Source organism: Micropterus salmoides, unplaced genomic scaffold (genome assembly GCF_014851395.1).
Source record: "Micropterus salmoides isolate LMB-PRFRI ecotype aquatic unplaced genomic scaffold, ASM1485139v1 Ms_hic_scaffold_21, whole genome shotgun sequence".
NCBI lineage: Eukaryota > Metazoa > Chordata > Actinopteri > Centrarchiformes > Centrarchidae > Micropterus > Micropterus salmoides.
Genome location: NW_024041262.1, coordinates 12938335 through 12962883, shown reverse-complemented (window position 1 = coordinate 12962883; position 24549 = coordinate 12938335). Strand labels below are relative to the sequence as shown.

The following is a 24549-nucleotide window of genomic DNA, read 5'->3' as shown; positions in this document are numbered from 1 at the left end:
TTGATTGTTTCTGTCAGTCATTATTGTATTATAATTGTTAAAACAATTCTACTTCGTATTTCAATTTCCCAGATCAATTTATAGACGTTAGCTTTGCTTTTTGTTCAGTGTAATGACAATACAAATACTAACTTACAAAATAAAATTACAAATGCACATGCTTCCATGCAAAGAACACAAAGGTTTACTGAATAAGTATGAAAATCATGTCAGTCATATGCTGTAGCCTTCAAAGTCACTAGATCTCAAGCCCAATGTGTCTCCACCACCATCATCAAGAAGGCCCAGCAGAGGATGTACTTCCTGCGCCAGCTCAGGAAGCTCAACCTGCCTAAGGAGCTGCTGATCCACTTCTACACAGCCATCTGCTCATCCATCACTGTCTGGTTTGGATCTGCCACCAAAAAGGACAGTCAGGACTGCAGAAAAGATCATCGGTGCCAAGCCAATCTGCCTTCCATTCAGGACTTATACATTTCCAGAGTCAGGAAACAGGCAGGAAACATCACTGCAGATCCATCTCACCCCAGACACAACCTGTTCCAACTGCTGCCCTCTGGTAGGCGCTAATGAGCACTGTACGCCAAAACCAACAGACTCAGGAACCGTTTCTTCCTAACAAGCCATCACTCTTATGAACAGCTGACTCTGACTCACAATGTCAGGAACAATTCCTGTGCAATAACCCAGCAACTCTGCCTCCATTCAGCCACCTGTTTACTGGCTACCACTTATCATTTATTTATTCATCATTCTCTGTTTCAGAACAGTTATTACTGTTCAAATTGTCATATTGTATATTGTATATACTGTATACCAAATCCTCCTACCTCATATACATAACACCGCACATAATACTTATTTATTCCAGCATTCTTTGCACTCATTACACTGTGTACATGTATGCTTGCACCTGTATATCACATCCACCTCCAACATGTACATAATAATAACAATAATGGTAGTAATAATTTACTCCTGCATCCTTTGCACTCTGCTCAATGCACTATTGTTTAAATCTGTCTGTTTTGTTTATAGTGTGTATATATGTGTTCTCTATTTACTGTATAATTGTGTTATTGTATTATTGTATAAGTAAGCACATCGTGAGCATTGTACAATCCAGAGTCAAATTCCTCGTATGTGTACACATATCTGGCGAATAAAGCTGATTCTGATTTTGATCATCAAAACACAGGAATTTCAACAACTGCGATTCAGCTTTCAATAGAGGCAAAAGGGATATAGCAGCAAATTGCGCAAGGAATGTTTTTTGATTACGGACGATGTTTGATTGAACGTTTGATTGCACCAAATCACTGAAGCCTGGTCTGGAGGCTCATTGTGGCCAAACTCTTGGTATGTATTTCCTTTTGTCACCCATCTGCAGGACAAATGTTAAAGTGAGATTTAAAGGAATATCCACTGTTGACGGTAATGCAGGCCCAAGACTGTAGAAATCACTTCACTCACACTAACATAGCGCTGTTTATTAATTCCTTCAGTCTCAGTCATTTTATTTTTGTATTTGCTGCTCCCTAAGCAGATGACTTCAAAAATGGATCTTTTTCCTCTATTGTTTTAGTCTATTATTGTTAGGCTGATTAAGATTCGATGCTATTATGATTGTGTTTGCTAAGAACCCAGCATAGCCGGGTATTAACTATGTTTGTACAGGGAAATGCCATTCCATTTACATTGAGGCTTTATTACAAAAGTTATACATTGGCCACGTAATTGTCACAATGAACCTTTCATCACTGTAATCAGTTTGATATACACAACAAAAATAAAGCAATTTATATTTTACATTGAGATATGAACACAAAGCATTTTCTTCCATCTTCTTCTCACTCTTTTGTGGTTTTCTTCAGTTTGGTCTTCAGTTCAGACATAAGTGGATTTCCAAATCTAAGGACACATGGGAAAACTAAGTATCAGAAAATGACACAAAAGAACACATGATGCTGGTAATAATATTGTCAGACTTTACTTTACCCTGGATGTCTTGGTGGCATCCATTTAGGTTTGTGTTGTGCCTCCTCTTGCTTGGGAGTGTCACTCTCCTCTGGCTTTGTCTCAGGTTCCTGTTGATACTGCGCCATTTTAATAATGTACATATCTCAACATAAGAGAAAAGTGTTATTTAAAGATTATTAATTGTACCTGTGGGAGGGTTTCCTGGCTATTCTCATCTCTTGCCACCTGTCGCGTCTTTTTTAAAACAGGAAAACCTGCACCAAACCCTAAAAAACAAAATTGTGTGATTGTTTACAGATTATGAAATATAACTGGACATTAAAGACTCAAGGTAGTGGCTTTCCATATATTATTAAGTGACCTACCAGGCAGCTTTATTCCAATGCCCAAACCTCCCAAAGGCACACCTGGAGGGACTTTGACTGGCAGATGTGAAGAGGGTGTGGGATCCACTGAGGGCATATGCAGCAGGGAGCGGGGATCTTTGGGGGGCCTTACACGACGGTTTTTAACAGCAATTCTTGACCTTTGCGCAGTAAAGTCCAGCACAGAGGCATCGACCTGCAATGACTAAAAGAGCTGCAGTTACACCATCTCTGTAGGTTATGAATACTGTCCGATTTTATTTATGATTTTATAGATTTTTAGGGTTAATAAAATTATATATATATATACCTCCATCTGATTTTCAGACTCTGTCGTTGGCACCCCAGCCCTGTTCAGTCCAGGAAATGAGTCAGCAATGTCTTCTGACCATCCGGGCTGTGGTTTGTCCAGCGAGGGCAACTTCAATAACTTCTCAGAATCGGTGCAAGTGTCGCCTTGTGAAACCGATTCTGTCAACACATTTCCCTCCACTGACGAAGTCTCAGAGCCACTTATAGTTTGTCCTGTTTCAGTGTGTTTGATTTCATCTGGAGAATCACACGGAGTAATCTCGAGAGGCTCATCTTTGAAAGGAGCGCTCATTTCTGTTAGTGACTTAACATCTGCCTTTTCTGTGTCTTTCCAGGCATCATCCCATGCCAAATCTGTTATCTCAGCCTTAATCTCTTTCCGTGATCCAGTTTCAGTCTCCACTGTTTCAACTCTTTCTTGTGATTTATCCAATTCTTGGTTTGGATGTTTAGCCTCTGATGTAACTCTTGAATCAGGGTGAAGCACATTTGATTGCCCTGTCGCAGCCATTTCCCCCATCAATGAATCCTGAGATCCAGAGTTAACCTGTTGTTTAGACAATTCAGAGATGTCTGCTGATTCTGACATATTAGCCAACAAGTCATATATGCCTTGAAATGACCCAGTGCTAGTTGATTTCAATAGCTGAGTTTCATTGTTTTGTGTGCCCCATTCACTGAGAGACTGGTCCAAAAATCCAGACTCTACTGTTGATGAAGACATATCTGTGTCACTCACTACTTCAGACTTCTCTGAACATGACTCCACAAGCAGCTCTTTATCTTTCTCTGTCTGCACTGATGAGATTCCATCTTGTTCCTCATTTGACGGCTCTATTCCCATGTCTATTCGTTGTCTACTGACTTCTTGTTGTTTTATGCCATCACTGTCCTCTGGCAATGCCGTCTGTAGCCATAAGTCAAGGATTTCTTCATTGATCACATCTTGACGTCCACTAATTGAGCTAACCATTTCTTCAGCGTGACTCCCCTCTGACTCTGTCACATTTGCCATATCATCTGTTGATATTCTAGTCAAATCTTTTTGTTTGGACTTGGTTGTTGTTGATACATGAGTTACTTCTACATCTGTTAACACCTCGTCGTTGCTTATCTCAAGTGTTTTGTCTGATATTAGATTTCTTGTCTCTAGTGACTCCACTGCTCTATACAACTCAGATTCTGCTATCAAAGAATTTTCTTTATCGTTCCTTCCTGTGGTTAGCTCAGCTGCCATTCCTGTTACCTGCAGATTTAACATTTCCACATCATTTTTGTTCTGCATTTCATTTTCTGCTGCATCCTCCTCAACTGCATAACCCGTTTCTTCCATGTCTATCCCCGCATCTTGCATTTCTACAGCACTATCTTCAAGTAGGTTAGGTTCACTACCCTCTGACTGTTTCTGGAATCCAGATTCAGTTATGTCGTCTAGTAGAGAAAGTGTCATGTTGCTGTTTTGCTCTGAGTTTATGGCATCTACCGACTCCTGAAAGAAGTTTGTCTCTGTCATCCTCTGTACTTCTGTTGCTGCAGCTCCTGTGGTCTCATGCCCCGCAGCGGCCTCAGCTTCTTTGGAATCACATAGGCCTTCATCTATCTCAAATTCAACCAAAAGCTCTTCAGTCCCGTCTTGCAGCTCTTTTGTTGTCTTGTCAGCCTCATCTCTTAAGCCGAATTCCGTCTCAAATTCCTTCTCTGAGTGTTCGACCCCCGTCTTCATTGAGTCAACCGACAACTTTTCTTCCTCTTCCTCAAAGAAAAGTCCTGACTCTTGAATGACAGGTTCAACAAGTGGTTTCTCCGTTTCTTCTTTCTTTCCTATGTCACTGGAGAGCCTCTCCTCTTCTAATTGACATTCATCAAAAAATCTCCCATCTCCTGAAATCTCTGTTGTTGTCACATCTGAGTTTTCTGTTTCAAGATCATCTGTTTCTCTTGTTTTGGTTTGGACTTCAGTGTCCTTAGCCACATCCTCTTCTTTTTCTCCATATGTGAATTCATCTGTGTGCAGCTCTGTTTCAGCATTCTGCCCAATTTTTCCCCTGCATGTTAAAATGTCTTCTTCTTCACGGCCTTCTGTAACTGTTTCAGTGTCTTCCTGCTCCAGCACTTTATCTGCTGTCTGGTTTTTTTCAGCCTCATTCCCATTTTCTTCCCCAATGGCAGCGTCCTGCTCCCTCTCATCCAATGTGCTCTCGTCCTCCTCCTCTTTCGCATCCTCGGCTTTATCACTTTCACTTCTGTGAGCCATCACATGCTCTTGTCCAACAACAGTGAGCTCATCCTCAGGCACAACGCCAACTTTGTTGTGGAGCATTTGTAATTGAGCTTGCAGTGAAGTAAAGCCTGGGTCTCCCTTGAGATCTTGGTTGTCATCAGACAACTCTTCACAGACAGAGAGCTGATTTTCAACTTGCGTTGCTCCTTCTTCAGACTCGTTCTCATTTTCAGAGGCTTGCAGCTCTTTTGTTGTCTTGTCAGCCTCATCTCTTAAGCCGACTTCCGTCTCAAATTTCTTCTCTGAGTGTTCCACCCCCGTCTTTACTGAGTCAACCGACAACTTTTTTTCCTCTTCCTCGAAGAAAAGTCCTGACTCTTGAATGACAGGTTCAACAAGTGGTTTCTCCGTTTCTTGTGGCAATTCAGCATCAGTAAGGCACGGTATTCCTGCATGCTCCTCCACAACCAAATCAAAGCTATTCTTAATATCTTCTGTGCTGTCTTGTTCCTCTTCCATATGCTCCATCACCAGTGAATGGTCAGCTCCACTGTTTTGAAGGGTCTCCGGCTCTTTCCTCTCCACCTCTTCTGGTAATTGGGTGGTCTGGGTTTCCTTGTAAACTCCTACTTCCAGGAACCATTGTGTTGTATTTTCATCTGGCCCAGTCTCATTGTTGCATTCAGGAACTCCCTCTTGTGTTTCCTCGTATGCTGGATAATTTAGCTCCTGCGACACAACAAGCCGGCCTTCACATTTCCCATGGGGAATATTTTGAAACTCTCCGATTATTTCCTGTCCAGTCTCACCTTCAGGCTCAACTGTGGTGGTAGTACATGCTATTTCCATGTAACTTTCTTTCTTTCCTATGTCACTGGAGAGCCTCTCCTCTTCTACTTGACATTCATCAAAAAATCTCCCATCTCCTGAAATCTCTGTTGTTGTCACATCTGAGTTTTCTGTTTCAACATCATCTGTCTCTCTTGTTTTGGTTTGGACTTCAGTGTCCTTAGCCACATCTTCTTCTTCTTCTACATGTGTGAATTCATCTGTGTGCAGCTCTGTTTCAGCATTCTGCCCGATTTTCCCCCTGCATGTTAAAATGTCTTCTTCTTCACGGCCTTCTGTAACTGTTTCAGTGTCTTCCTGCTCCAGCACTTCATCTGCTGACTGTTTTTTTTCAGCCTCATTCCCATTTTCTTCCCCAATGGCAGCGCCCTGCTCCCTCTCATCCAATGTGCTCTCGTCCTCCTCCTCTTTCGCATCCTCGGCTTTATCACTTTCACTTCTGTGAGCCATCACATGCTCTCGTTCAACAACAGTGAGCTCATCCTCAGGCACAACGCCAACTTTGTTGTGGAGCATTTGTAATTGAGCTTGCAGTGAAGTAAAGCCTGGGTCTCCCTTGAGATCTTGGTCATCATCAGACAACTCTTCACAGACTGAGAACTGATTTTCAACTTGCCTTGCTCCCCCATCAGACTTGTTTTCATTTTCAGAGGCCAGCAGTAACACACCATCACTGCTTTGCACTTCCTCATGCATCACCTCTGTATCTGCCTCATCCCTCTGCAACTTTGCCTCTTCTATGTGCATGTCATCCTCTTCTAAACTCAAATCAGAGATTGTATAGAGTTTTACCTCAATGTCTTCTGCCACCAAATCTCGTTCATCTATATGGTGCATTTTATCATCTTCTTCCTTTACTTGGATATTTCCTATGTTTTCATCCCTTTTTTGATGATCATCCGGGGTCATTGCGCTCTCCGTCTCCTCATCACCAGCTCCATCCATTTTCTCCATCTCCTCACTCATTGCCTCACCTGTAAGTCTTAGCGGCCTGGTGCTCACATATTCTTCATACTCATCATTCTCCAGCATCTCATCTTGTCCATGAGTGTACAATCTCCGATCACCATTTTCTTCTTGTTCATCTTCTTTTGCATCTTTAGCGATGGGCAGCCCTGCATCACTACTTTCCTTTTGCGTGAAATGTTCCTCAATTGTGTCCTCACCTTCCTCAGATACTTTGCTCTCACTGCCTCTGCTCAGCTGGACTTCGCACTGTATGCTTTCCTCATCAGGCCCTAAGTCGATGTCTGCGGTGCAAAGTTCCCAGGCAACAGCTGCCCGAGATGGGTTAAACAAAGAGGCTGTCGCAAGAGACTGGTCCTCATCAACTCTCCTTCCGCTAGCCTCACCCTCTGCGTGATTAGCAGGCTCACTCTCAACTGCAGGTTCCTGAGTGGAGTTTGGGTCATTGCTAATGATGTCAGTGGGCTCTGGCCTGAGGAATCTGTTCACAGCTTCGGTTACGTAGTACTGAGAATGATATGGAGAGAAAGAAAGGAAGATGTTTGACTTATTTATGTATTAGTCAACATTTGTTCAATATATGTTCTACATTTTTTACATAATTTGTCTTGTGAAATTGCTACAGTTGATTCAAATAAAGCACCCTTCTTCTCACCTTGTTTTCCTCAACATGCATACCATGTGCATTTGTTGTGTTAGCTTTAAAAATATTCTAAATTATTACACCTAAACTATATCTGCAAAAATATATGTATGTATACATTTATCTTCTTTCACTTTTGGTCTGACGCGTTTTTTATCTTTTGGGATAAAATGAAAAAAGAAAAAAGCAACATAATAAAATGTGGAAAAAGTGAAACACTGTGAATACTTTCTGGATGCACTGCAGTTTCAGTTAGGGGGAATCCTAAAGTTACAGCATACAAGGCTATTTATGAAATAGTATTCTTCGTTGTAGTAACATTTTTCAGAAGGCCCTTTCCTGTTTCAACATGACAATGTTCCCAAACACAATGCAAGGGCAAACAAATGCTAATGTTGAGTAGATATGGGTAATATATTTGCCACACTTAGTTTATATGATGTCAGCTTACTGCACTGTCACCAGGGCCAAAAAAAGTTATTGCATTCATAATTAATGATACTAGTTATACCTCCTGTGAAAAAGGTCTATTCATCCCAGAAGAGTTGAGTCAGGCCTCAAGGCCAGTGTCAAGATCCTCCACACCAAACTCAGAAAACCATTTATGGCCCTTGCTTTGTGTTTGGGAACATTGTCATTAAGCATAGTCATGAAACACGACACTCCTAAATGCAATACAACCATCATCAGTGTTCTTAGTTACATGTGTGTTTTCTCTATAAAGACAAGTGAAAATGTCTACTGAAACTCTTTCTGTGAGCCAGGCCTTAACATCCAGCATCAGTGCCAAACTTCACTACTTCTCTTGTGGCTGGATGAGGGGAAATGTATTCGTTACGTTTCTTTCCTTTACAGGTCCATAAATTCCTAATCATTTCATAGGAAGATTCCTAGAAAGAACTGTCTAATTTGGCATCAGTTATAGACAAAATACAGATAGTGTTCAATTTGTGAAACATCAAATATCAATTCCAAATAAATGCTATAAGCTTGTGTAAGGTCGACTCTTTAAAATCAGTTTACACCAGGTCAGATGATCATGCAGAAATGTACAGTTTGTCTACAGAAAAGTTTGCAAATCAACATCAAAATAAAGTTTCCAATGATGTGTGAATGATGAATAAATGTTTTTTCTTTGTCTCTATTTTCTGTAAAATTAGTGCCAAATTACAGATTTCTTTCTAAAAAAGGTTCCTAAAATTATTAGAAAATTGTGGAGGAAATAACAGACCTTTAAAATAAAGTAAATAACAAATCCCTTACAAAATTCTAAAACCTTTTGGAAAGCAACTTTAGTCACATAGTGATGGGATGCTTGGGTGTCCACATACTTTTGGAACTATAGTGTGGGCTACATTTTCACACCCTGAACAAACTGCTTTGTCAATGCTGTTCTTCATTATTTAAAGGGACATCAATATACAGACAGCATAGGGTGTGTGTGTGTGTGTGTGTGTGTGTGTGTATGTGTGTGTGTGTGCGCGCGCGCGCGCGCGCGTGCAAGAGAGCGAGAGCGAGATGGAGAATAAAGAGATAGAGACTTCGTCTACATTTCAGTGCCTCTAACATTTACAATTACAGCAGATATTTCTTGACACGTTTAGTTTTAGATGATGCAGCGGCTCACCCAAAATGTCCACAAAGTCCTCTCCATCCTGGAAACGGGACTCTCGGGGTCCATCTTCAAAACTTCCTCGGCCTGGACTCTCTGACCATCCGACTTAATTCCCTTTGCGTGTGACCGTGTTGACAAATCAAACCAGCCTGTCTGTTTAATTTCCCAACTCGAGGTTGATCAAAAACTCGACAACAAGCTCCATCCAAACGCGACCAGGTTTGGACATCTCCCCTACAAGTCACAGTTTAGTTCCGTATAATGACATATATGTCCGGTGTATTATTATGAGGAAGAGGGTGATTAACACAGCTCAGTCGCCGGTGCATCAAGCCTACGCGTTGCAGAGTTTGCGGATGTGCGCAGAGCTTCTGATAAGGCAGGACAGTGTGTGTGGTTCCTGAGTTAATGTGTGACACCGGGGTTTTATCTACAGCATTGGGCAACAGATTTTGCCATGTGCGACTGTCATTAGGGCCAACTTCCCTATATAAACAAACCGATCTAATCTTTGTGGACACCCCAAGGTTATTAAGTCCCTTGATCAGTTAAGGCGCACTACAGACTAGCAGTAGGCTATTTAGGAGTGGCATATGGTTCACTGATGAGTGAAGTTCTAAACTAAACATCTTAATCAACCATGCAACACCTCCTCTGCTCAGCACTGTGAAGTGACAATCCTGTGGTCAGCGTGCAAAAGAAAAAAAAACAGAAGTAGGCTATGTTTTAAAATGAGAACTTATTTCAGTGGTTGACCAACAACTGATATCTCACTTACCAGAGAAGAGAACAACAGTTACTTTGCCTGTTGACCCATTTTCATAGACACAAAAACAGAATCCAAGCAAACATCTCTTCAAAGATTGTATTTAGATATTATTTTCCATTTTATTCTTTGTACAAAAATATGAACATTTGTAAAAATGATGGAATTAGAAAACAAGTAATAGACGAAAGATTAAGAATATAAAGTAATAAATACACCAAATATGTTGAAAGCAAAACCTCACTTGTTGATCACATCAAAGACTGTTCCATACCCTAAAAACATGAATACTACTTTATAGTTACTATATTAGATGTATGTGAGATAACAGAGGGACTCTTGCACACATCAGGGTTTTCATGCAGAAGATATAATTTCCTCATAGGGCTCTGAAAGAGAGTACACAAGATCAGCATGAACAAACTTCCTGTTGAGTGTCACTTTTAAGCTGAAATGACCCCCATTAGTAATCTTTCACTCAACCTAACACATTTCATGACTTTAGTGAGGGTTTTTTCATGATGTAGACTGTGATATGCATCTATGTTTAAAAATGACATTCAACTAACAGATGGCGTTACGTATACTGTATCCTTATACCTGTCCAGGTTCGATAAACAGGAAGCTTGAGTGCAGGGTGTGTGATCTCCACGCAGACTCTTAAACGCGCTCTCTCGTTTTCTCTCGCACTCCTCCTCAAGTTGACTCTGTTGATGTGCAGCGCGCCCGGGTCTTCCTCACGTTCTTTGTCACTGTCATCATCCACTTCCAACTTTGTTTCCTCATCCCTGTGAATGTTATTTTCTCCGTCCACTTTTTCATCGATGTAGTCTATTCCTTCGGCATCCGGGTCTGTGACAGCAGCTTTTGTTTCTGTAAAGTAACACCAGACAAAACTGAAAACAACACCAACACTCATAAAGTGGTTTATACAGAAATAAAATGTAAAACTTTGTTTACTTTTTTTCTGTAAGAGAAAAAAGGAATACTGTATTGGCCAGTTTGCACAAGGTTGTATGTAATTTATCTTTCTGCATATCCGAGGTGCATCAGAGGGCCATAGTGCTGGGTATGCAACACCAACTAATTAGCAAAAAGGTACTTCAGAAGTAAGGGTTAATTAAGGGTCAATTAAGATCTTATTGTAAATCGAGTTTTCACACCTTACAAGTATACATACTAAATAAAACTCTACCTTCTGGATATGTTTTAAAGGATAATCCAGCAATTTAAAATTGCACTTCAATAAAACTGCGTTGCAAGAGACAGATCAACGAAACAACGATAAAAATGTATACCGCAGAGGCTGGGATATTCTGACTTTTTGTACAGAATGTGGTTCAATCTCCATTAAATACTGTATATGCTGGCTCCTACACTTCCCATGATGCAACAGCAACAGCATGTTTAGATGCTACCCACCAAGTAAATGTTATTTAAACCCCACGCTTTCCATTAAAAACTTGTAGACTTTGAAAAGAAGCCCAATAATACCCTGCTGACGTCACCAGGGATATTTTCCCAGACTTAAGCGAACAGGATCTGTAGTTGCATGTTTATCTTAAAACTAAGCTTTTCTGAAATGTTACTCACAAATGTTACAGTAAGACATTTGTTTATTTTAGACCCTCTATAGAAAGAAAAAGTGTCATCATGTTTATTTTTTAGAAGGACTAATGGAAAATACATGACTAGCGGAGCAGAGGGTGCCTAGTAAAATACCTTCTGAACTCTCTACCATTCTTTAAAACATGATATATGCATATATTGTAATGACAAGTACTTATTGCATGTCCATTCTTCTGTCTCCCCAGCTGTTTGTTATTCTGACTTGGCAGACTTGTGGACCTCTCCAGGGCGCACACACTTTTCAGCTCCCTCTGTCCGTCGTCTCCTATCTCCTCTGTCTCATTGGACACCAGTGGTGAAAGAGTGGATCCTCCCGCTGCCCAGAGTAACTTGACCTTGGGGTGACCTCCCTTCAACAGGAGAGAGAACACACCAACTCCTTCACTGCTCCAACAGACCGACATCGATGGAGGAATGGAGGGAGCAACTAAGGGAAAACAAACAGAGAGTGTAAGTGATTGAAAACACATAAAAGCAGGTGCATTTATTGTTATTTACCTTTGGTTCATATATTGTAAGAATAGCTTTCATAGTGTAAGGATAATATCATGATTCATACCCATGTCAACATTTCTCCAGTGTTTCTCAACAGGCTCGAGTAGGGAACAGTGCTCCACTCTACAAACAACCCCTCCTCCTATCTCCTTTTTCTCGTGATTTGTTGTCCTTCTCTTTAGAGTGGCTGTGGCCCTGTAGAGTCTGGAATCTGGGGCCTGTATGGGGCCCCACATCTCTCCTCCCTCTATCACCTCATCCTCTCTGTCATCTTGCTCTCCGTCTCTGAGCTTCAGCCAGGTGACTGATATGTTTGGAGGATGGAAATCTGTGATTTCACATGCCAGGGTCAAAGTCTGATCAGGGGAAGAAGTGGAGCTGACGATTTCGGATACACACGGCTTCTTGATGAAGCCTGTTTGGAATAAAGTGGAGATTTAAGCATTCATTTTTATTTATATAACATATACTGTTCAGTTTCATGTCTTTTCTTCGACTCTTTCTTACCTCTGGTCTCACGGGTGACCGGCTGCTTCAGGGTAATGTGGTGGACACTCACCCACACTTTAGTGCCTTCCTTTTCCAGTTCACTCCGGGGCAGTTTACACTGGCTGAAGGCTGAAAATAAGCCTTCAGAATTGGGATGAGGGGAGGACGAGGCCTGGGAAGCCACAGGGCTCAGCTCACTCCCCTGGCAGAACCAGCGGAAGGTAATGACATCCGGATGGAAATGTGTTGCCCGTACTGTCAGGCTAATGACATCTGGAAGAAATTGAAGAGATGTTGCGTCTCACAACCTCAAAGGTTTTACATGTATTGTACTACAATAAAAAGACAGCCAGTTTGCCTTACCGGAGTCATTTGGTGTCTCTGCCAGCTGGATTTCTGATACTTCTGGAGCAGCTAAACGACAACATTTACAAACATTTCTATTGTGCCAATTGAAAAAAATCCTAGAAAAGCAGAGGTAATGTGAATAAGTGAAAATATTTTCTTACACAGAATTGTAAACTTCTCCGACACCCTCTCCACCGCAATCTTATCTTTGCCCATGTAGGACACCTGACACTTAAACACTGCCCCCTTGTGGATAGATAACTGGGGGATGAATGTGAGGGAGGAGATCAGCTGTTGAGTGCCACCTCCAGATAACTGCAGCGGCCCCTGAGTGTGCAGCTTGTAGTAACCCTTCTCGTCTCTGGAGGGCAGCAGAGGACCTTTCTCTGACACTGGGGAGGTGAGCGTTAGACCATATGGGAGATGGATGGTGGTTAGGGTGTTATAGAGGCAGTTAAAGTTAGCTTTGGAGGTTCCTATGTGCATAAGGTTGCAAATTGTTAGCAGAATTAAGTGTAAAAGAGAAAACATGGTACATTTTAGGAGTAGTTGGATGTAAATAAAAGATATTTCATGTGCCATCATTCACGTTAATGTATTATTATGAGATCAATCCAAACACATTTTATTTCCTGTCTTAACCAACATATAGCCCCACCTCCTCCCTTTTACTTCCTCTTCAGTAGCTTTAAAGAAATAGTCTGACATACATTAGGAACTAAGGACAAATATGCAAAAAATATTGTGATTAAAGACCAAGGTCATAGCGGTCAAAGAATTCGTAACTGCTAGTTATGTGGATTTGTTTAAGCTTTCCTACCTGTGAGTGAAGTGTCAGAGATAGGGGTGTCATTGAGGAACCATGCAGTCTGGACTCGGTCCACCCTCCTGCCCTCAATGCTCACTGACACCCTGCCCTTTCGACCAACAATCACGCGTGGAGGCAGGATGATCCCTGAAACACTCAGAGACTTCAGTTTCTCTGAGTGAGGGGAGAAAGAATTGAGACATTGTTCCCAAACGTTTGTGATGAGGGTCACAAATATATAATTGCAAGGGAGGTTCTGACTTACCATCCCTTCTTCTCCAAGAGAAGCCAAAGCAGAGGAGGAAGACCAGCACCACAGAAATACACATCATAGCAACAGATGCTTTGGCTGATTTAGTCAAAACTAGAGGCTCATCTGAGAGGAAACAGATTAAATTTCAAGTATGAAGAACAGGATGCACACATTGCGCACAATACTGCAACTTTCTCCAAACTCTAAAAGTAGGATAGTAGTAGTTCTCAGACTTTGCTCCAAACCAGCTTCAGATTTCAGGGGCTTTAACATCAAACCATCATTCAAACTGAAGAAAACCCCAGTGACTCGTATCTTGTCTTTATGGGTCATGTCAAATATTCAAGTTCAAATCGTACCTTGGGGATCCAGTTTCTCTAGGAACACTGAGCCACTAGCCGGGTGCACCACCCCAGGTTGGTTTACTGTGCACTCCACCTTTCCACCTTGCTCTCTCTGCTCGGGGCTCAAAGTATAATAGCGTCTGGTTCTGTAGGTCCCATCTGGGTTCTGCTCAGTGGCAGGGAGCTCAGGAACGACTGTGCCATTTTGAAGCCAGGACACAGACACTTCCTCTGGGTAGAAACTCTCCACATCACAGTAAAGAGTGAGAGGAATTATACTGGAGCTTGAGGGCACTACAGAAAGTCTAACAGAAGGGATATCTGAGGACAGACAAAGAATAACTATTGAAAACTTTTGGCTTCATCAAAGACTTAATCAGATTAGTCTCACAGTTTGTACTATAATGATGGTACGGAAGAAGCTATTCTACTTCTACATCAAAGAAAAGTCATTTTAAGTCAACAATTTTAGACCTACTTTTAAAGTTTCTTTATTAGTCAAAGTCCTGGTGAAGATTGTTGCAAATCAACTTTTAGGTTTAAAAAATAATAACTCAATGTTGGGATCTTTTCATCTTGCTTTTAGAGCTCACCACAGTACAGAAACTGTCCTTCATAAGGCCACGAATGATTTGCTTTTAGATGCTGATGCTGAACACCCTCCATTTTAGTACTTGTAGGTCTCAGTGCAGCATTTGACATAGTTCATCCACACCTTCCGGTTTTCCCATTGAGAGCAATGAGTGGACATTGGTGGCATAGTAGACAGTGTATTAGTATTGCTGAGTCTAGCTTTTCCACCTCATGGCTGCATCGTTGGGTTCCTCAGGGTTCAGTGCTTGGCCCTATTCTGTTCACATTTGCATGCTGCATTGGGACATCTCAGGTGATCACGCAACATCAGTTTCCATTTTCATGCAGACGATACCTCAGCAGTGACCCCAATAACTTCCATCCTTGGTGTTTTATTTGACAGCAACCTCACTTTGAACAGCCACATCAAATCTCTCATACAGTCGTGCTTTTTTCAGCTTAGGAAATTTGCTAAAAATGAGCCATTTCTGGAACAGTCATTTATGATTTTACTGCATCGCAGCTAGATTATTGTAACTACCTTGTCTGCAACAAAAAGTCTCTCTAAAATTAGCTCTCCAAAATGCAGGATTTAGTACCAGAAAATGAAAGCACATTACACCTATCCTTTCATCTTTGCACTGGCTGCCTGTTAGTTTTAGAGATGTTTTTAAAATACTTACGTATCACTAATAAAGCCCGGAACACTTTAGAACAAGCTTCCGAAGGAAGTTAGGATGATTAAGTCTATCTCTTCAAATGCACTTTTATTGTCTATCCTTCTTCTGATCCTTCTAGGTTACCTTCCCACAGCATTTATGTTTACAGTAGTGTTTTATTACCGTGTTTGTGTTTTATTGCTTTATTTTATTTATTGTTTTATTGATGGTGCTATTGCTCTCACTGTTTTATGATTAACACGTTCATGATTTCTGTAGTTTTTACCCTGTAAAGCACCTTGTAAACCTTGTTTTGGGAAGGTGTTATATAAATAAACTTTATTATTATTATTATTTGTGTCACTCACAGGTGATATTGAGTTGGAAATCCATCTCTTGATAGCTGCCAAAGTGTGACACTTTGCAGCCAAAAGTCACATTTTGGTCCTCACGGGAAGGGGAGAAGTTCAGGTTACCCACAGCCGTGTAATAGCCATCTGAAGTCTGTTCACCTTCAACATTGTAGGGAGGTTGAATCACTTTCTCATCTCTGGTCCAGGAGAAAGATACAGGAGGAGGGTAGAAACCGTTTGCATGGCATTTAAACTGGCTCTCTGTTTCTAACACCACCCACTGCTGAGGGATTGATAGAGTTGGGGAAGCTAGAAAGGGGAGAAAAAGAGAGCATGAAAATGCACAAGTTCAGCTTTTTACATGCTTTTAGGTTTAAATGTGCACTAAATCAAATCTCTAAAACTGAATAAAGACATACCAAGGATACTAAATGTAACGTCACTTGAGTGCAGCATTATGGAGTTGTAGCTGACTGTGCATTTGTACACCCCCTGCAGGCCAAGACTGGCTCTGAGGATGGTCAGTGAGAAGTCCCCATCGATGAAATCTCTGGTTTCCCAACTGAAGCCGTCCTTTATTTGCGTTGCCGCTTGACTGAATGAGGCGATGTCAGAGCCGTTATTTATCCAGCTGACTTTGATGAGAGACTTGTCTATTTTGTCCCCCTTCATAGACAGAGGGGACGTCACATTGCAGGGGAGGGTTGCATTTGTGTTTGGGCTGGCCTGTATTTCAGTTGAAGACACTTTAAGCAGAGAAAGAAAGTTTACATGGAGAGAAAATTAAGAGCCTTTATTGAACAGCACTTATTGATGCCCCTTACTGCAACACAGGAGTCACTCTCTCTTTTTACCCTTAACAGTAAATCAATAATATCAGTTTTCTTCCCTGAATCAGTGTAAATATAAAGCCTTTGAGTCAGGTTTGGCCACCCAATTAGCTTAATTATTAACTACAATAAATACTTTGTCGGCAGGTATGGAGCCAAGCACTGCTAAACATTCTTTAGTGTGAAGTGTTTATGTTGCACCTCTTGAGGTGTGATAAATGGACATAGCAGGCTGACAGGATGGACAGAATGAGAGCATAAAAAGACATGAGTAATGCTCTAAGTTCTGGTTAAGTGTCTATTTATACAGACGAAACTGTGATCACTATAAGAAGTTTCCACTGTGGTCACAGCAGGAAATGGTCAAACAGCAAATGGCATAGTCATCAAGCAAGGCTTTTGAATCTAAATAAGTTCAATTTTTCGGGCCAAACAGGAACCAATCCTGATCTCCAAGGTAAAAGTCGAGTACCAGTCTCATCCATCCACCAAACCTTGATCCTTTATGGACTCTTTATACCCTGTCTCCTGACTTCCTAAAGCCTTTCTGGCCATGACCATTATGACAAGTTGGAGTGGTTCCTCTGAGTTGAGGTAACATTAACCATGTTGGAAACCATAGTGGAAACTGCTATCAAGGAGTTGTTTGAAGGTTCAGTAGGTAACTCTGGTTCTACTAATCCTAATGCCATTTGCAAGAATCCACCACTCCAGAGTCAAAACAACCAATTAGAGCCAGGAGGAATCTATCCCTCCTTTGCCAACAGTGCATGCAAAACAAGTGTGTGAACATGTCCCGGCTCCACACAAAACTTTGGGCTCATAATGTTTGATGCCATGGCGCTCGTGTTGATGAGGGGCGAAGAGGCATGATTGCAAACAGTGGGGAATAACTTTGGAGGGGGGACAGTGTACATCCTCTCATCCCGCAGTTATACGTTGTCTGCCTCTGAAGCCTGGGGCGACACTAACTACAGAATATCATTACTACAAAGTCTGCTGCTTGTCGACCAACATTTTCTCCTCCTGTGTTGTCATGAAGTTTCAGAGCGTCCCCCGTAGCCATGGGAACTCACAATGAGGGAGAGACCCTGACTGATATTACTTTGCAGCATGCAGGGCAATAAATTAGCCTACAACATGACAGACTTTTATGTAATTCTCAATTTTCCCCTGATGATTAGGTCTGTTGCTAGTCAGTATTTAGAAATAAAGGTAGGCAGCGGACCAAACCACTGCGAGGCGTATGAGGGGGGAGGACATAATCTTTCAAAACTTAAAAATGAATTGGGCTGGTAGTGGAGAATGAGAGCTGTCAATGTACCAAACACATATTTTAGGTTTGGATCTAAATTATTGCTAGGGGCAGTTCCGTTGTAGCTGGATGTTGCTAGGGCCTTCAAAATTCTACTCGATTTGCACCAGGTTACGTGTGATGAAAACACGTAAATGCAAATCCCCCTGGAACCCATAGAGATTGCATTGCAGTGCCAGCAGTTGTTGGATGTATAAAGAGAACAAGTTCAAAAAACATTGCCTTAACATGAAAGTCTATCAGAGCAATCTGGGCAATTTTAACCCAAACTGAAATTGCCCGAAAGGGTTGGTACTCCATGGAACAGGACTTGATGCTGTGGCTGATTGGACTATGATATTCAGAGGCAGGACAACTGTCTTGAAAATGTTTAATAAAAAAAATGGCATATGAATGATGATAATAACAAATTTAACATATTATTATTTAGGAGAAGGTAGTAGGTTGGTGGTGCCTTTTCGCAGCTTTTTGGGAAGCCGCCACTGGATTTCATGATCATCATGTGTAAAAAGAAAATCCATCAAGAGAGGTTTTGTATAATAACAGGATTGAAACTAGCTGTTTTGAATTAATCTGAATCAAAGCCCTGATAAATCACAGCACATTATCAATGGTGTGAAAATCTTGTAAATCCAATATTGTTATAATGTAGTTCTAAAGTTAAACATCTACAGCAGTAAAATGCAAAATAGGCTTACACATTAATGCAGCAGTAATATTAATCCAAAAACACTGACAGTAACATTTTTACTGTACATTTGTTACTTGTACTTTGAATGCTTTAAATAAATTTTGCTTTTTGCTTTTACTTTAGGTCTTAAATGCAGGACTTTCACTTGTAGTGGAGTATTTTCACAGTGTGCTATTGCTACTTTTACTTAAGGATCTGAATACTTCTTCCACCACAACAAAGTATTGATTTGCATTACTGTACGGTAAACATCCCTGTTACAAGCCTTGAAAAAAACAGTCCTTCTTAGAATCAGTATTTCCAGTTTCATCTGGTAAGCTCAAACTTGTGCAAACCTGGTCATTAAGTTAAAAAACAACAACGCAGCCTTTGCAATCAGCCTGTGAGTGCAATGACACAATACTCACCATGCTTTATGAGAGGCAGGAGGACGACATAGACGAGGACTTTACACTGCATGGCCAGGCTTGTCTTAAGACCAAGTCCTTATCATCAGGCCCTTTTGCTGTCTTATATAGAGCTATGAGGTGACAGTGGGCGGGTTTGTTCAGCCAGATGGAAAATAAGAAATATTGTCCCTGGGCCTCAGAGGAGTGAAAGGAGGCCCTTGATATGTGTATGTCCTCCTAAATAAGCGATCCTTAGAGGACTAACGGAGCGAGAAGGAGGGAGATGTGCAGGGACACTCAACTGGACAAACAGGTCACTTAAAATTCAGATGGGCCTCTGGCCAAGGTTTTGGGGCTACTTTACATTGGTGCAGTGTTGCCATGAACAAATGGAGAGGGTGATCCTGCCGAGCTTATTTGGGCAAACACTCGGGTGAGAATGGACTCTTTTCTCTCCGGGGAAAAAGTTATTGTGGTGTTGAATTTGGAGAAAAAGAGGATAAAAACTGTTGAATCAGTAGGCGATATCGGGGGTGCCATCCGTCGAGCTCCCATTGGACCGGTAAAAATGAACAAATTGCCTATTGAGTCAGACGATTCTTTTTCACCCTTCTGCACAGACCGTCTGTCTTTCCAGCTGGCTCCTACTATGATCACTCCCTCTGATTGAAGTTAATCTTTAGCCAGAACAAGTGCTTGATGTTTGACGAAAAGGGCGTTGTCTGATTCACTATTCTGAATATGCATCAACTTAATTAGCTGTTTAAACTGCTTGACTTTTCGCTTTAATTGGTCTGAACTCTCCTGAGTCCGTGAACATGTTTATTTCTTATTTGGATACCACACACAGGCTGGGTGTCACTGAGGTAGAGGGTTGTCTCTGACAGCCTTTCTTTCTCTCTTTCTCTTTCTGCTTTACTTTGCTTTAGGAAGAGACAACGGTGAGGCCTAAAAGTGATTAAGGGAGGTGATTAATGTATTCCCTTTCCATGTTTGTGTTTTGTGTGCTTAAATATGACTTTCTTGTTTTGTCAAAATACATATATATATATTTAAGTTTTGTTTTTTGTGTGTCTTTTCTTGAGGTGAAAATCCATACACGGCAATATATCTACATGCATATTTTGTGCTTGATGGTCAGTAGCCTATATGACAAACATGTAAAAGATTTAATTCTGTGAGAATAGATTACCACGCACTGCAGATTTTGCAATGTATACATTGTCAAGGTGAACTACGCTGCATTGCTTTCATTTCATCCTAGCATTGTAGTTTTTTTCTATTTTTTTGGGGACCGGCATTTATTCAGACATAAGAAATATTTATTGCTGCATTTGGTGGCCAAAATTAGTATGAAAATGTGCCACCATAAAAGAGCGGGCAAACCAAGTGACCTGATTTTCTGTTTATGATGTGTGTAAACACATCCAACAGATGAGTCAGACAGCAGGAATTTACTGTCTTTTGTTTCCATTCTGACCAGACCTCTTAATGAAGGTATTGCAAAATGTTCCACATCTTGCGTTTAGGCTGTGGTTAAACAAACAGATATTGTTGCCTGATTTCATACTAGGAAATTCACCTTCAGCTGCACCCTTTTGTCACGAAAAGACAGGGTGGCTCCACAAGGAGAATCATTGTCTTGGTCTGTATGTATTACAACTTTATTTCAACTTTAAATCAATTTAAGGTTTCATTGCTGTTTCATGACCTAAGTAATTGGTATGACCTTTAAACAAACCTAGTTTAAAAGCAGACAGGCTGGTCATCCTTAAAGGCCGTAGTCTCTCAAAAATATGTTTTGTAAATATGAGATTGCAGCTACAAAAACAAAAGAAAACAGCAAAAATGTTTTATTTTATACATGTAAATCTTAAAGAAAGGTGATTCTTTGCTACTTCTTGCTGTATTTACCAAACACACGAGAATGGTTTTGTCCTTCTAATCTAACTCTTAGTTTAGAAGGACAGTACCACTCTCAAGTGTTTGGTAAATATGACACCTACTGCTTACAGCCTGTTAGCTTAGTACAAAGACTGGAAAAAGGAGGAAACAGCTAGCCTGGCTTTGTCAACAAAATCCTTTCTAGTCTCTGCTGGTTTCCGGACAACCTCACAGTTGTCAACTTTAGAGGTGCTGGTAGGAGGATTTTATTACCAGTGTTTCCAATCTTTATGCTAAGCTAAGCTAAACAGCAGCTGGCTGTAGCATTATTTATACCGGACAGATATGAGAGGTATGCCTATCAGTCTTCCCTTACAGTTTTTTCAAAAATGTCAAATGATTAATTTAGATCTTAAGAATCCTGTGATTGGGAAATTTTAAAAAGGTTACATCAAGCTAATACTTTTCCTAAGCTGTTTTATTTACATTCAAAACTATGATGTGGTTTTTTTTAGATTACACCATCTAACAGAATTTAAATTTGCCCCACCTTATCAACATCAAAATGGTGCTTACACTTTGATGCATCATTCATTAGAATCCATGAATGTAATATATATTATTCTGAAAGCAAAACACGAGAGTGAAAACCCTTCAGTGGCTTTCCAAAAACCAAATCAAATATCACTGAGAAATCTGAGGGAAGATGTTGAGAGCAGATGTAAAAATAAATGTACACTGTGTAATACCAAAAATAACACCATGACCACACACTGGCAGGACTTGTATGACAGCATACCAAGGGTAATAACTGCTGACAAAGGTTTTTAAAAAAAATCTGTATGTTGTCATGCAGTAATAAATTCCACAAAACCCATGCTGTACACGGTTTCAGAAAGAAAGAAGCATTGAGAAATGCATTGAGAAATGAATTACGGTAGTATTTTGAGGAATTGCATTTGGGCTTTTGTGGATGGAGTTGAATAATATGCAGCTGAGGTATTAAGAAAAATGGGTTTGAACAGGGAATGGTCACTGTAAACAGTGGCATGACTGACTGAGGTGCATTATTTCAAACCAATGAATCCTCTGTTTTAAATAAGCAGATGACAAGATTGCCATGACAGGTTGGGTGTGGCCCAGTTTGCGAGGCAGCGAGATGAGATGGTAATGTTCAACCACATGGATGTAAAAAGTAGTACAAAGTAGAATGATTATGTTATTTGATCCCATAGATTTCCTATGTGATCTCGTTTTGATAACTGATATAATAATAAATGTAAAAAGAAATTCACTTTCATTCACTGATCCTCCCCAGAAACAGTTTGAAGCACCCCTAATATTACAAAAATGAGGGGGGCAAAAATGAGTTGAATCAACAGTTCCTGAATATGGACCATGAAGACATCAACAAAGGGCAACAGCCCACTTGGGAAGATACCAGATAGCCTCTCAGATACAGCAGGACAATAGCGTTAACATTATTCAGGAACTACTCTTGAAGAAAGTGGTCAGTGTGTTGATTCTCAGATACATATGAACTAATTATTATATAATGATTCATTAGTATAGTATGTCTCGGTCTGTTCTCTAGTAATTGTCCATTATCATTTAAATTCTGAGATATTCAGGAACTGTCAATGTTTGCCTCTCTGTCCCTCCCTCTAGCCTCATTCTCACTTCCTCAAACACAGTCGTCATTCTGCACTAATCCACCAGTTACCCTCTGACTTTCTCTCCTCTCCCCTTACACGCCTCCTCTCATTTCCCTCATCTGCTCTGCAGATACTTGTCCCACTGCGCACTCTCTTATCTGTTTCTACTTTCCCTCATCAGCCCGGCAAATACTTTACTGGACCATTTCCTGTCTATCCTTGACAGATTAGTTATCATTTAGTAGATCAGTTATGTGACCTTGCGCTTCATGTCTTGGCTCTCCAGCCTCTGCACCTGTATTCTGTTTACCTGAGACCTGTACCTAGAAGCTGTTTTAACTGCCTGACCTTTTTTCCTGCTATTGGACTTTGGATTTCTGCCTGTTTGTTATTCGATTTATGTGCCTGTGCTCGACCGCCTGATTTGACCCTTGCCTGCCCCAACATCCCATAAGCATTTGTACCTGCATTTTATGTAATTAAATAATTCAGCTGCACCCCCTTCCCCTGTATTCCTGTCACTTTGCAATTATTAAATGACTTTTTAATTAAAATACTAAAAATTTTATTGTGCCCATTACTGTACAGCCCATCCCACACCTCAGAACGAGTTAGATGAAACACCTGGAACTCTAGTGCCTCCTTGTGTTTGTAGTAGTAATGAAATTCCAGATATCTGGCAGATTTGTCTACATTATATAGCGGCCATCGGCTGCCCTGCTCTCTAAATATCACATCGCCATCAGTCATTGAAAAATCCATACAGACCACTGGTCTGTAGTTACTCATAATATTACACCATTATGTTATCAATATACCTATCAATGGAAAGATACAGCTGAACACACACACTTTGAGACGTACAGATGTGACTGTTTTTTCTAACTTTCTCTCTTTTCTATAGGGTCAAAAACTCAAGGTAAGTGCTGTCACATTTTTTTGTTCCACACAGCCTGCTCTTGTTGATGTAAATGCTTCAGCAGCTTGACAGACTGGTGAGTGGAGGTGCAGCTGTTGGTATACAAGGAGAAGAGAAGAAAGGAAAGAATGCAGCCTTGAGGGGAACTGGCACTGATGATCTGAGAGTCAGAGACATGTTTTCCAAGCTGAAGTCAGGCACACTCAGTTGGGAGAACTTGTAATGCAGCAGAGCTGGAATGATGTTATTGAAACATACATTTAGGAACTATTGCCTGTTTACATCTGTATTACAGGAGTCTAACTTTTCTTGCTCTGATAAACATAAAGAACACTGTCAAACATTACAGAACAATTTAGTTATGTTAACTTACTTCTTTTTCACTCAAATAGCCCTGACGAATTTTGGATTTTGAACTCAGCTGTATGAGTTGTAGAAAGTTAAACTTGCATTCTTTCAATGTATTGACAATTTGAGACTTTTGCCTAGGTGCTGCGTCTTTTGAGTTTGAGAGAAACATACACATAATCAAGTAATTAATAGGGTTGAGCGAGTACTCTGATGAAATGATTATCCTGTTTACTTTTTACGAGTATGAGTATCATCAGAGTAAAATGTGTCAATATCTGTTTTGTTATATACTATAAATATAGGAACCTTTTTTAAAAAATCAACTAATGTGATCAAAAACATTGCTCTGAAGCTCAATTGACCCTTCACTAAGCCACACCCCGAATACAAAGCTGACCAGTCACAGCGCAGTATAGGACTCGCTCTAACTGAGGTTCGACACTTTCATGGCTGCGCTCCATTGACTCTAATGCAAAAGGAGTCGTTTTCTAGCTTTTTTTGCTGTAACGTTATTTTTCCAAGATATGGTCAAACACTGTTCCTGGGGCACTTGTAATAATTACAGTCGCTACCCAGAGAGGCTGAAAGGAGAACTACGATTTATTCTCTTTCCAAAACTAACCAACTAAACTAAAATAAAATAAATCTACAACAAATTTGGCTGTGGATCATTCCTAATGTTTGCAGATTGTAATAATGAATAGAGGCCTATCCAGTTTTACAGGAACAGTGTTGATCCTTAATATCGCTGTCTTTTGTCTCAATCGTTGGGGAATGGGGTGGTTCACTTGTAGGTGTGATTGGTAGGCTTTAGCTTCTATCTTTAATTTTTTTTCAGGTCCGTTTA

At 40.6% G+C, this 24549-nt stretch overlaps 2 protein-coding genes across 5 annotated transcripts; both read right to left on the bottom strand.

Annotated features, from left to right (window-relative positions):
• Nucleotides 1-1682: 1682 nt before the first annotated feature.
• On the bottom strand, nucleotides 1683-9333 carry si:ch211-136m16.8 (myb-like protein X). Of its 3 annotated transcripts, none has more exons than XM_038735363.1 (6): nucleotides 8964-9333; nucleotides 2656-7200; nucleotides 2346-2550; nucleotides 2167-2246; nucleotides 1999-2096; nucleotides 1683-1911 (listed from the first exon to the last, which is right to left on the bottom strand). In XM_038735363.1, the coding sequence occupies exons 1-6, from the start codon at nucleotides 9015-9017 to the stop codon at nucleotides 1851-1853; spliced, it is 5043 nt and encodes a 1680-aa protein (XP_038591291.1). In that variant the 5' UTR covers nucleotides 9018-9333; the 3' UTR covers nucleotides 1683-1850. The 3 variants fall into 3 exon arrangements, with proteins under 3 accessions (XP_038591291.1, XP_038591294.1, XP_038591292.1); XM_038735366.1 differs by having other exon boundaries at nucleotides 2346-2541; XM_038735364.1 differs by having other exon boundaries at nucleotides 1999-2087; nucleotides 8964-9332.
• A 469-nt stretch (nucleotides 9334-9802) lies between these two features.
• On the bottom strand, nucleotides 9803-19143 carry si:ch211-180a12.2. 2 transcript variants are annotated; one of them, XM_038735367.1, is made up of 13 exons: nucleotides 18912-19143; nucleotides 16088-16414; nucleotides 15684-15977; nucleotides 14099-14404; nucleotides 13752-13862; nucleotides 13499-13660; nucleotides 12840-13154; nucleotides 12694-12744; nucleotides 12349-12603; nucleotides 11906-12256; nucleotides 11501-11773; nucleotides 10318-10590; nucleotides 9803-10106 (listed from the first exon to the last, which is right to left on the bottom strand). In XM_038735367.1, exons 1-13 carry the CDS (start codon nucleotides 18961-18963, stop codon nucleotides 10075-10077), a joined length of 2802 nt encoding a protein of 933 aa, XP_038591295.1. In that variant the 5' UTR covers nucleotides 18964-19143; the 3' UTR covers nucleotides 9803-10074. The 2 variants fall into 2 exon arrangements, with proteins under 2 accessions (XP_038591295.1, XP_038591296.1); XM_038735368.1 differs by having other exon boundaries at nucleotides 12840-13070; nucleotides 18912-19141.
• Nucleotides 19144-24549: the final 5406 nt, after the last annotated feature.